Source organism: Fulmarus glacialis, unplaced genomic scaffold (assembly GCF_000690835.1).
Source record: "Fulmarus glacialis isolate BGI_N327 unplaced genomic scaffold, ASM69083v1 scaffold7715, whole genome shotgun sequence".
Taxonomy (NCBI): Eukaryota; Metazoa; Chordata; class Aves; order Procellariiformes; family Procellariidae; genus Fulmarus; species Fulmarus glacialis.
Window position 1 is genome coordinate 1 of NW_009214850.1, and position 13,519 is coordinate 13,519.

Genomic DNA, 13,519 nt, shown 5'->3' on the forward strand with positions numbered 1-13,519 from the left:
TCTCTAGGAGAATGCCATGGGAGACGGTGATAAATGAGGTTCATCTTGGTGGACGAGGGGAGAGCAGTCATTGTTTTTTATCTTGACTTTAGCAAGGTTTTTGACACTATCAAAATGAATGAAGATAGATGGACAGAGAGGTGGATTCAAAATGGACTGAAGTGCCAGGCTTAAAGTGTTGTGATCAGCAGCGTGAAGTCCAGCTGGAGGTCTGTCACTAATGGTGTACCCCAGGCGTCAATACTTGGGCCAATACTGTTTGACATCATTAATGACTTGGATAATGGGACAGAGTACTCTGTCAGCAAGTTTGCAGATGACAGAAAAGTAGAAGGAGTGGTTGATACACCAGATGGTTGTACTGCCATTCAGAGGAACCTCGACAGGCTGGAGAAGTGTGTTGGCAGGCATTTCATGAAGCGTGACAAAGGGAAATGCAAAGTCAAGTGCCACAGGAGGAATAACCCTATGCAGCACTGCAGGCTGGGGGCCAACCAGCTGGAAGGCAGTGTTCTAGCAAAGGATCTGGGGGTCCTGGTGGACACCGAGTTGAACATGAACCCACTGTGTGTGCCCTTGCAGCAAAGAAAGCCTCTTGGGCTGCATTAGGAAAAGCATTGCCAGCAGGTTGAGGGAGGTGACTCTTGCCCTCTACTCAGTACTGGTGAGACAGATCTGCAGTGCTCTGTCCAGTCCTGGTCTCCCTGGGACAAGTGAGACATGGACGTACTGGAGCAGGTCCAGCCAAGGGCCACAACGATGATTAAGGGCTTGGAGCATCTGATATACAAGGAGAGGCTGAGAGAGCTGGAACTGTTCAGTCTGGAGAAGAGAAGGCTCAGGTGGGATCTTATCAGTGTGTATAAAAAACTGATAGGAGGCAGTAAAGAGGACAGAGCCAGGCTCTTCTCAATGATATCCAGTAACAGGACAAAACGAAATAAGCACGAATTGAAATACAGGAAATTCCATTTAAACATAAGAAAAAACTTTTCACTGTGAGGGTAGTCAAACACTGGAATAGGTGGCTCCTAGAGTTTGTGGAGTCTCCATTGTTGGAGATAGATACTAAAAACCCAGCTGGACATGGCCCTGAGCATACTGCTCTAGTTGACCCTGCTCTGAGCATGTGGCTGGAGTAGACGATCTCCAGAGGTGCCCTCCAACCTCAGCAGTTCTGTAAAAACTTGAAGTGGGCCATGGTCATCCAGCTACATCCATGCTGGCTCCCAGGTTTAGGTTATGCTTATTTCAGGTCATGTTCACAAACAAACCTTTCTTCATCAGTGAAGGAAAGAAACAGTAGCCCAAATTATCATGGGATCTTCTTACCTCAGTCTTTTGCTCCACGAAAGAGCTGAAAGGGGAGAAGCATTTCTTAGAGAGGGTTTATGCCTTTGATGCAACAGGAAATTCCAGAGAAAACCACCACCTAGCAGGAAGGAAAAGATGTTGAGTAATTACATAGGAACGAAGTCTTGTCAATGGAGCAGAACTAAATGTGCCAGAAGCAGAAGGAAGGAGAAAGAGTTTTGCAGAAGGGGATTTAGGAAGTGACAGTGACATTCCAGATACACTGGACTGTAAGCAGCTGGTGCCAAAATGAAAGATTGCATTACTTACAAGGCTCTGTCTTTCCATAAATCAGTAGTCAAATACTGTGTTGAATTCTGGTCATCGTATTTCAGAAAGGATTGAGACAGGTAGCAAAAATGATTAAGGGCTTCAAAAATATTCTCATACAAAAGATTAAAATTGTTTACCTCAAGGAGTCTAATGTAAAGGGATATAATGAGTTATAACTCCTAGCCCTCTGGATTCCAGTGGACATATTAGTACTTAACTATCTAACACTTTTCAGAACATATCAAAGCACTTTCAAAGGAGATCCACATCATTACCCCAACTGTACATGGAATGGGATATACAAGATAAGTTGCATGTAGTGTCACCCAAAAAATCAGTTGCAGAGATGGGATTAGAAACAGGTTCGTTGACTTCCAGAAGAGCATGGTAACCACTCAGCCATCCTTCCTTGGGATAAAAACAAGGAAAAAGAAACAAGTTTGAGTGCAGGATCTTCTGTCTGTAACAAAATAACAATCAGTGAAATTGAAACATATCAAATTCAAGGTGAACTGAAAGATTTATTTGATACCTGATGTACTTAGCCTTCAAAACTAACTCCAGTTAGATGTTGATGATGCCAAGAGCTCAACAGGATTCAAAGTATGTGTGTGGAAAATATTTGTATCTATTGTAGTAAATGTTGCAACCATTAAGATTCTTTTAAGGGACATACACTTTCACATGTCAGGTCTTATGCCAGTTCATAACAGATTTAGGCAGATATTTTTCCAGTGGACATACCAGCACTTAACTATCATTTCAAGGCAATTTGCACAGAGTGGGAGATTATTGTCAAGGTCAGAACAGCACAACGAGACACAGTTGGTCAGATGTGGTGTGTCAGTGCCTACCTGGCTTCCAAATGAGGTGAAAGCACTAATTAAAAGTCACAGCATGAGATATATGATGTAACAGTTTTTAGTCATTCTGAACCAGGGAAGGTAATGCCTAATCTAACCTAACCTAAGCTAATAATATTTTATAAATACAAGCAAGTATAAATGAAAGACAGAGAACTGATGGAGAGATACATTTTGTTTTGTCTGCACATCTTTAGGTTTGTTGAAGTGCTTAATGAGAGCTATCTAAATATTTTACTAGGCAGCCAGTTAAACAATGATGGCTATACATTCCTATTGCAGTTACACAATGTAGTAAAAAAGCAAGGTGAGTTGTTCTGGATTTTTTGAGCTCTACTGCAATCGATCGCACTCTAAGTGAAGTGCAAAGATGTTTATTCCTGTTGTTGTTCTTTGATGGGAAGGCACAGCCATTCCTTTGACGCCATCAGGGAGCTCTACCTGCCTGGTCTCAATGGAGGCCTGGAAGTCTTCTCAAGATACCCATGTTTGTTGGTGGGCTTGGTGAGCAGAGGCAAGGTTTTAAAACATAGACACCCCATAAGCCTTCCCCATGCTTCAAATTCTCCAGTCTCCTGTTTCGGAGAGAAATATAAGAAACAACTGTATGTGTCTTTCTGCATATCTAACCCTTCTTCCCCACTTGAACATGCGGTCTTTGTATTTCAGCTTCATGCTGTATCATGTGTTTGTCTCGTGGATACAGACAGGTCCCAGGATTGCTGTCCCCTTTACCAAAAGAAACCATCTTTGCCTTAGGAAATCAGTGCTCTGTATTTTTTCTCTGCTTATTTCTCATAATGCTTTTAAATATAAACATGGTTTTTTATAATTTCTTTTTTTATGTAATTTCAGAGAAAAAATTATCTCTATACTCTTTTTTCCAATGTGTCCTTCGAAGTTAAGAGCATGCCATATAAAGTGCAACCAGCAAAGCTCCCTGAGGGAAGCATAGCAGTAAGTAACTGAAAATTATATCTTTGTGTGAAGCACATGTATTTGGTCATTCTGATCACAGAATGTGATCTGTGAAAGTTTTTATAGATTAAAATATTGAGATCAGTCTTTTCTGTGTTTCTAGTGTAAATTCCTCAAATAATACCTAAAAGAAATACTTTTATTGCTTTCTGTGAAAGTTGCTGATACGTGATACTAACTCCATTTTTAAATAATTTCTTGCTGCATTAATGTACAGGCTGCTTTATTGCAATCAGGATGGATTTTTGACCCGGAAGAAAACAACAAAATTGTGAAAGCAAGTGTCTAATTACCTTGTTTGGATAAAAAAAAACTGGAGGAAATTTTTGTGCAAAATCCAAAATCTTGCTTCTGTCAGGTTTAGAGATCTCACTCTTCCCCCAGTCAGCAGTTCTCTCACACAAGCTTATGGATGATGTATGGCAACTTCTCTCTTATGTGTATTAAGCGTCTTTGATACCCTGATTTTCAGAAAGGTCTGCATGCCTCTCTAGGGTTTCCACCTCACAGCACGTCAGGTGGAAGATACGAAATTACCTGGAAATCCCTACAGATGTGATAGATAGATACTAAAGTACTTGCCTTATTTGCAGAGCGAGATTTGTATGGCCCTGTATTATTATATGAAAAATTAATCCTGGAGGCGTAAGTTTGATTTTGCTGGTGCCAAAGCATTGAGTTTGGGGAGCAATTTAAAGGAATTTGCTTCTTACGGTGTCTAATGTCATGGTTAAAATTCACTCTATCTTGTCAGGACTGATGGAAATAAGTAAAATATGAGTGCAAAATTTGATTCCAGTATAAGAGTAATCTGAAATGTGAAGGCTTATGGTTCTCATCTTTATAAAGATTTATCATTTACAGTCCTTCTTTTAAAAGGTAAGCTCAGTAGAAACTTTTCCCAGTTAAATCCTGGTGCAAATACATCATATCAGTCTGTTGAGATGTAGTAGTAGGGAACAGAATACTTTCTTATATGGAAAACCAACATAATAAAACACTTTACAGCTTACATTGAATATATTTTAGAGGATACAGGCTATAAAGTTTTGTTTCGAACAAGCACAGATTGAGTAGTTATTGATACTTGCTCTGGGAAGACACAAGGTGAAATCTTGGTCCTATATGCTCAGTGACTCCAACCTCTAACATCAGGAGAACCACGATTTCACCAGAGAGATTTGATGCTTAATGCAGTATTCATCCAGAAAGGTTCAAAGGCTCCAAGCTGACAGATACACTCAGGCTCTTTTTATTTTCTTGCAGCATGTGTTCCATACCAGAAACACATGTTGTGCAGAACTCTGTTGATAGTGGTACCTTCATCTGGACTGAAGTGCTTTACCCCAGGTGATAGCCTGCTGTTCTCAGCAAGTGTCAGATGATCTACCAAATGATCAGATAAGCATTTTATTCTCTTACTCCAGCCAGTATAATGCTTGTTATTTGCTGCAGATGATTTACAGCAAAATGCCTGTAATGGCAACTGTAAAATGTTGAAAAATGATAGCGCTTTTATGTTGTTTCATATCTGGACATGGCAGTGGACGCTTGCCAGCTCTACAGCTTGATGTGTTATATGCACAAGCTCTTTTGATGTTCCACTTGCAAGAAAAAATATTTGCTTGAAGTTGGGCAATGCTTAATATTTTTGCTCCTTCTGAAAAAGATCACTGGTTGTGTTTTAAAAGTTTCCAAAGATTTATTTGGAAGTTTATGGTTTTCTTTCAGGCAATGCAAGGGTGGAAGTGGAATAAAGATTTTAGTATTTTAAAATTAATTGTCAAAAGTATATATTTAATAATCAGCTAACACCTTACAGTTTATATAGTGAAGAGAATATATTCTAAAAGAACAGAGCATATGTCCTTCTTTTAACTCATACAGCACTGGGTTCCAATTTTGCAGGCTGATATGTATATTTAATTTCAATGGTATAAATAATCCTGTACACATCGGTAACCTACACAGTCATATATGTATATGCTTACATATTTGCAGCACTGAGGTCTTTATTTCCATCATCATGGAATATAGGTCTATATCTTGAACAGAGGGCCATTAGACATAGATGTGTGAAAGGTTATGTAAATGTAAGAAAATCTAAATCTTTTATAGTAAAACATCAGAGTGAAAATGGCATCAAACAGGAAATTAGCTTGGAACTTAGTGGAGCTTAAACCAAAATCCACGGAAATTAATAAAAGTATTTCTACTGATTTTGATAGGCTTGGAATTACAACTGTGTATTGTACAACTGGTTGGATTTCCTTGCTAACAGCTGTATCATTCAAGAGAAAATGGTCATTTTTTCTTAGAGGTATTATTATGGCAAGTAATACTATCCTACTTGATAAATTTCATGTGCAAGGTGAAATAATACTTTTTATTACAGAAAGTATAGAGTTACAATAAGCAGTAATTTGTTCCATTTTAATTTATGATTCTTGAGCCAGTTTTGGAGTTTAATAAAATATGATTACTTTTCTTAAATGCTTGATGGGATCTTCAGAGGGGATGCCTTTAGTATATAAACTGTTTGACCAGTGTCCTACAGTGAGTAAAACTGATTTCAGACGAAGGCTTTTAACTCTTTTTTAGCTATTACACGGTGATGAGTACTTTCATTTTAAATGTGCTTATATTCCTTATGAAATACATTTGCATAAACATTTGTAAAGTGTAAACATAAATGACAATATTAATTGTGACTCCAAGCTCAAGGGAGCTTTTACATTCTATTTTGAGCATTTTTTCAGAACATACAAGAACATCATGCTGCAAAAGTTGGATGGGAACATGCAGGAGTACTAAAGAGTTCCTGTTTCTCAGTTTCCGTAAGCAAAATGAGTAAAGATTAGAGGAAGGTCATCATGGGCAGTAAAAGGGGTAGCATTAGAATAATAATTAATGTAGCTAATTTAGCTACTGTTTCTTAAAGTAGCAGATTAAAAAATGGAGAAGTTAATTTTACTTTTTTAAGTGTGTCTTTTAAAGGACTAGAGGGAAAAAATGCCTTTGTGAAAATCTCATTAGCAGGCACTGCATTCTGACCATTGATGCTGGATGGTTGCACTGGTAAAACCTAATTCCCATCTATCTGATGAACCGGCAGCTTACCACACACACTTCTCTTTGCATTGTGCTGCCTTCCAGTGGAATCAAAGACAATTTTGAAGCTACATTGAGCAGCACCAAAATCAGGAGCAAAATCCAAACTGTACAAAAATCAGTGGCAAAAACCCTAATATTTCTTTTCTTTACTTACAATTTGCTTAACTGTGGCACACTAAAAAAAAGGAAAATGAAATCCCCGCTATAGAATTACTTTCATGAGCAACAAGTGACTTTCATGGAACCACAACAGTGATTCTGAAGTTAAGACTATCAGACAGCGTCCGTGCTAAGACAAACTTGGATTTTATTTCCAACAGCAGACAAAGGCTCTGTCTGTAACTCTCAAGTTGGCTCCATCCTCATCTCCATGCTTGAGCCAGATGGCATTCCTTGTCATCCCTTTGCATGCAAAAGGTGTGAGATGTTCAGCAGTGTGAAAGGCCAAAAGTCAGATGGCTCCTCTCAAGTCTGTGAGGTGTCCTCTTCACCAGCCTGACAGAGAAACAACCACTGTTTTCAGTGTTCAGTATAAGAAAGTCTTCTAGCCCTGAACGGAGAGGAAAGCCAACATGCATCTAAAGTAGAGTGCCAACATGCAACACTAGTGAAAAAATTCCACTTCTTTATATTGGCCACCTCAGATGAAAACAGATAAATCCCTCCCAAAATGTTCCCTGGCTCTGATCCTGCAGTACTAAACCTACCACATGGAGAAAAACAGAAATCCAAGCTGAATAATGCAAACTTGTCTTAAATCAAAATCATACGTAAAACTCTTGTGGACAGCATGGGGTAGAGGAGGGACAGTCTTCTGTGGATATGGTGAAACGAGGCAGGCAAAACTGAAAGGATGCTTTGTTTCCTTCTTCCCCTCCAGCTTCTGCCTCAACTCTGTGGGTGTTCAGATCTTGCAGTGTCAAACTGTTCACCAGGAATTGCATTAGTAGCCCTGCAAGTCTTTGTATAGAGTATAAAGGGAGGCAGCCGAGGGGTGTTATATTCTACTGGTAATGCACACAGGCAGGAGTGAGACTGATGACTACATATAATCCTCTGCTTAGGAAATAAATCTCAAGCACTTAGCACAACCCTTCCCTTGGCTTCAAAAACCTAAGACAAAGAGGATTCATGGGAAAAGGGTGTGGGTGCGACAAGATGGTTTTAAGATTTTAGCAGGCAAATATTTCATTAGTCATTGGCCTCACTCCTGCTACAAGAGAAGAGAGATGCAGCAGTTTTGCAGCAGCATTCTGCTTGATACAGGATAGACCTAATTTCTGCTGTTTTACTCACTGCTGATAATCTAAGGATTATAAACATGATGGTCTGCACTTCTGTAAGATTACAGTTTCTTGGTTATATTTCAACATTTGTCAGGCTCCAGCTGAGCTACTGAAATTACACTGTAAATTGCACTCTACTGTCTGTAAAGGCAGAACGACAGAAGGAAGAAGGGAGAGAGGATTATGAACTCATGCAGTACAAGCAAGGCTGAGCACTGCTACACTACTCATAATTGGTTACAGTGTGTCCTCAGGAAAACCCAGATGCCCTTATCTGGATCCATGCTGATAGGTGCTCTATAGCTATCACAAGAAGAGCTAGGTTGCTTTATTGTTTTCAAAGCCTAAGAGGAAAGAAAACACAACACGCAAGTGCAACAAACATCTAGGAAGTGGTACATAAAAGAAGACATGAAATAGCTACATAGGTACTTGTAGTTGCATACACTACTATCAGCTTTACCCAAAGCCTAATGAAACCCACCATCCCTAATGAAACCGACTGTTTCCACTGATGTCAACAGGATCTCAAACATGCTTTGAGTCTGGATTCACCCCACCTAATTTTGAATGGTGAACTGAAGCACATTAGTTAAGAGTCTAGTTGCTGCGCTCCTGTGCAACCAGTAGGCAGCCCTATGAGTTATTCAGATCCTCAATAACACCAGGCAGCAGCTTAGGAGGCTGGGGAAAGCAATGGTGGCATAGTTGATCACTTGATCACACCAGCAAGATATCTGTTGGGACCCAGGGGTGGGATTTCTTGGGTTTTTTTACTAATTCTGTTTGCCTTGAACTAATTTTTTTCTTGCTTTAATTGGCTAACATATTTATTCTTTGTATATGGTATCTTTTTGAAGTCTCGTAGAGTAATAACTATTTACAGCTGCACTAGAGAAGTATATTAGCTGAATGTGTTTGTTAGATCAACGATGGTATGGCCAGCACTGCAAGCACTTAATCTTCAGGGTACAGGTCAATGTTAAAGTGCTAACCCCAGAAGGACTGGGCAGTGTCTTGGAATTTTCTGTGAAACTCTCAGTGTAAGCTTTGGTAGAAGGCAAGTGGTATCCCACATAAAAAGTTTGTCCCTAATTTCAACTATGATCTGTGTCCCGTAACAGTGAGGGATACTGTAAAAAACATATGCATCAGTAGACCTCACCAGACTGCCATCTTTCTAAGTGCTGTGTCAGAATAGAGGACAGTTGGCTGCACAGATGAAGTAAGTGGAAAGGACTATTCCAAAGTGTCTTCCAATTAAGCGTGACGGTAGCTGGGAGACAGATCTGCTGGTGCTTGCAGAATGAAAAGTCTAAGAAAGTATGCTGATCATGAGAAAGAGTGAGAGGGGAAGGGGCTAGATGTTGCAGAAAGGCTGAAATCTGCCATCTTCAAGGAGAAAAGTGAGAGACACAGAAATCGAATTAATTTTGAACTGGTCTACAAAGTTGTGTCCAGTCTCCAAACCTAGGATGCTGTTCCATGAATGAAAAAATGAGCATTGTGCTAAATTTCAGGTGCATCAGCCAGTGAGTTAATAGCAAAAAAAAAAGTAGAAAGAGAATTTGCAATGAGTGCAGATCAGGTACAGGGCAATAGCCAAGAAACTTATTAAGAAGAGTAGATTTCCTAGCTGTACCTCGAGCACTGAAGAGGAAGATCATTTGAGAGTTTGTGTAATCAGTTTGTGTAATCAGATTTCATCTTGTCATGAAGAAAGTAACTTCCATCTGTTACATACTTATCCTGTTTAAGGGAGACTAGGAGTAAATGAGAGCGGTCCAACAGAAAACCCCAGAGAGAAATAACTTCCTAGGCTAACAATAAAGAGGAAAGTTTGACAAAATAAACTAAAACTGAAGGGACAGAATTGTGGCTGTGGAGCTAAAGAAAGCTCATTCTTTCCCACTTGCGAGCAGCAGGGAGAGACCAAATATTCAATGAGATTGACTAGGAGCCTTCCAAACAGAGTCTGAGAGCGTAGAATAAATTTGGTACAAGGTATGGAAGGGAGAGTGAGGAGGAAGTTACTTGTGTGGATGGTCCCAGAAGGAGAAATACAGAAGGGTTATTATTACTCCTTGTCAAGATGAAGGTCTAAAGAGAGAAGTTTGCCAGTCAATTAAAACCTTTGATAACTCATATTATACACACCTGCTGCTTTCTAGAGCCTCAGACAATGAGAGAGTGTGTTTCATGCTTATTTCCCATTTAGGTAACAGTCCGTATGCTTGGCTTCTTTTAAGGAGCGTAACAACATACTGTGTGTTAGGCTTTATCACAAGGACAATGCACTCTGCTTGAGTTTAATTTTTGGACTGCTTAGCTGAAACACAAGTCATAGGAAAAAATGTATACTGGTGTGTCAGCAGAAATTAAAATAAGAATAATGTAGCTGGTATCTATTGTGGTTTGAATTAAGAGTTTGGGCTGAAGTCAACCATTGTTTCAGAGTAATTCAGCGTAAGTCAGTTATACTGGCCGAGGCTGTACCAGCATACATGTGAGTAGAACTTTGCTCCTTGAATCTTCTTGAAGCATCTGCACAGAAGGGTATTTTTTGCTACTCTGTATTACGTGAAAATTATTTGTATGTCTTGTATGACAAGACTTTTGTATATGTGTGAATCCCATTTCTAGTAATTATCATGAACAAGTGGAAAGGAACTTGCAGTAAATGAACCCAACATGGGACAATTCCAAGCAATGTGTATTTCTAATCTGCAAAATGCTATTGAAGTGAATGCTTATAACTTCTGTATTCTACTGTCAGATTTGCTTTACTTGTTTAATTTTTGTTCATTTAATGTATTCTTTTCATTTCAGATCAGAACATCTGTCATTTGGTCCACTCCAAATGTCTCCTTTGTAATCCCTTTATGGGTTATAATACTAGCAATACTTCTTGGACTGTTGGTACTAGCTATGTTGACCCTAGCTTTATGGAAGGTATGTTGCATTATTACTGTTACTGTTGCCTTTTAAAAAACCCTGAAGGATACTGGAAGATACTAACAGATAAGAAAAAGAGAGACTGGAATTTTGTGTTTTCAGTTTGGAGCAAAAGCAACAATACACATGTGTCTTTTTTGTTTTGGCATTTCTGACATGCTAGTGTCACTGACCTTTATGCAGGGAACTTGTTTTCAAAGTCCTCCTTTATTATTAAAGTCTGGTTATAAATGGGCATACAGAGTTTGGCTCTGTTTCCCAAGACCTATGATCCTCTTTTTCAGGATGTTTAGGTTCAAAAAGAAGTGACTCTAGCTTTGTTTTTCCCTGAATACTTCAGGAATTGCCAGTTTTTGTCAGCGTGGAAGTTTTGAGAATTAATTTTTAGAAGATTTCCTTTTATATTAGTATGTCATAGCTTCTTTTTTTAAAGTTTTCTAGTTCTGTGTTGGTCGTTACATTCCCTTCACAAGTTTTAAGACAAGTTACTGGAAACTGCTATATTACAGGGAGCCAACATTCCCATTAAAAAACAATTAAAATAATTTCTTAAGTTAGGATATGACTTATCTGCCTTTAGCTGCCTAAAGGTTATGGGTTAGGTGTCCAGCCTATGCTAACTTTCCAGATTCGTCTTGCCAGTTAACAACAACAGCAAAAAGCTATGTCTAAAACATGGGAGGAATTACCTTTTGGTGGTACTCTCCTTTGACCTCTTGTGAAGTCTACATAACTTTCAACCTTTTGACGAAAAAGGTAACTTTTAGGCAGTTACAAGTTAGGTGAGAGGAATCTCATCTTTAGTGATCTTTAGTCTAGGACAGAACACTGTCCTGTGCACATTTCCCGACACATATTCCACCTTTGTTATTATTACTATCTGTCAATCTAAATATCTTTTCTGAATGTCTTGCTGAACTGAAATTAGCAGTTTTCTCATTAGAGTCAGTCAATATCAGCATTCAGACCAACTTTACATCTCCTGCAAAGACAGCTTTCATTTTAATTTTTAAAGCTATACTTTGGAACTCAATGCCTTGCACCTACATCTTTAATTTTTCATAGGGAACAATTTGAATAGAAACAAAAAAGCTTCATGGTCTATCAGCCTGCCATAGATTGTACCCAACCTTTCAGGTTGACTCAGTGAAGAAGCAAACTGCAGCTGAGACTTCCTGTCGTTGTCTTACCATGATGCCTTTGTTCATGTTGATTGTTTTCTGCAGTGTGGCTTCTTTGACAGAGCTAGACCTCCTCAAGATGACATGGCTGACAGGGAACAACTGACAAATAAAAAGACTACTGATGCATAGAGGAAGAGAGTGACAGTTCAAGTCAGAATTCTGCCCGAGACTAGAAACACGATGAGGATTAAATGAAGGATTCCTTCCACCAGCCTTCCTTTGTACCTGCAAGTGACATGGTGGTGTAATCTGATCTATGCAATGTTCTGAGAACATGCCACATGATGGCCATCCTTGCCAAAGAAAGCAGCTTATCACTGCCTTACAAACATATTCACCACTGAACAGAATGTTTATGCCATATTCCAGTCAGTCTACATTTCAGCAGATGCTTTTGAACACGTGTGGTATACCGAGATGCTTCCAGAACAAGCCCTAATCTCCCAAGGAGAGAATGCCCATGTTGCTGTATTGTCTAGAAGATGGACCAGGACAAAACTTCTGAACGCTACTGTATCATGCAGGATACCTTTGACACCTCCCTAAGAATAAGAACTTTTATGAATTTATGGCTCAGGGAGACAAGCAATATATCAGTACTGTGAAAGTACTTCTGAAAAACAAAGGTAGTCTATAAAGAACTTTATAGATGGGGCACAATTATTTATTTTTCCACCTTTTCAGGATAAGTATCTGATATAATCATCAACTTAGATTTTGAGAGAAGTAAAAAAAATAGAAATCATGTACTTACCTTGCATGTAAATAGAAAAGTAAACCCATTGTACACACAGAACACATCTTTCTTGGCTACAAGGTGTTTTGCAAAGCAGAAGATTTATGCAACGCTTCACAAGATAAGACATGTGATAAACAAGTATCTCTTTCAACCCAGAGCTGGCAGTGTCACATCCCGATAACTAAATCCATGCACAGTATAGAGCAGGGGATGAGTTACCCTCTCATTGCATTGCTAATGGCTGACATCTGTACAGCTGACACAGGATACAGCCATTTGTGAAACATTGATTTAAATTACCACAGCCACACTGGTGATATTGAGAAGGCTTGGGGGTTTTGGGCTGGGAAAATTTGCTTTTCCATTGCCCTGTTACTTTGTTGAAATGGCCTCTGAAAATGGAATGGCTACTGCCATTGCATCTTCTGTTTAATTTGTGTCATAGACCCTAACACTTTGTTCACCTAAAGAAATCTTTGCCTTTTTTAAAATTTATTTTATAGATTACAAGCTGGCAGCATATTTAAAGTGTTGAGTTCAGCAAAGTTTAGGGCTGAATATAATTATTTCTTAAGCAAAGTCATACAGGGAAGATGGGCAGGATTTGTATTTATGCAGAAAAATAGGATGCCAGCCAGCAAAGCATGAACAAAAAGAAGGAAAGATATTTTGACGTAAAGAGTAAAAATATACATTTAGGATTTTTTTTTTTCTGGATTGAGGATTCTGAAGAGGAGAAGCTTCATTCTTTCTCTTCTATCAGCAAATGGTCCT

General features: G+C 38.9%; 1 protein-coding gene across 1 annotated transcript; it reads left to right on the forward strand.

The window, feature by feature from the left end:
* Positions 1-3,347: 3,347 nt before the first annotated feature.
* Positions 3,348-12,983, forward strand: LOC104077462 (integrin alpha-8-like). The gene is made up of 3 exons (XM_009578711.1): positions 3,348-3,446; positions 10,697-10,819; positions 12,049-12,983. Exons 1-3 carry the CDS (start codon positions 3,399-3,401, stop codon positions 12,133-12,135), a joined length of 258 nt encoding a protein of 85 aa, XP_009577006.1. The 5' UTR covers positions 3,348-3,398; the 3' UTR covers positions 12,136-12,983.
* Positions 12,984-13,519: the final 536 nt, after the last annotated feature.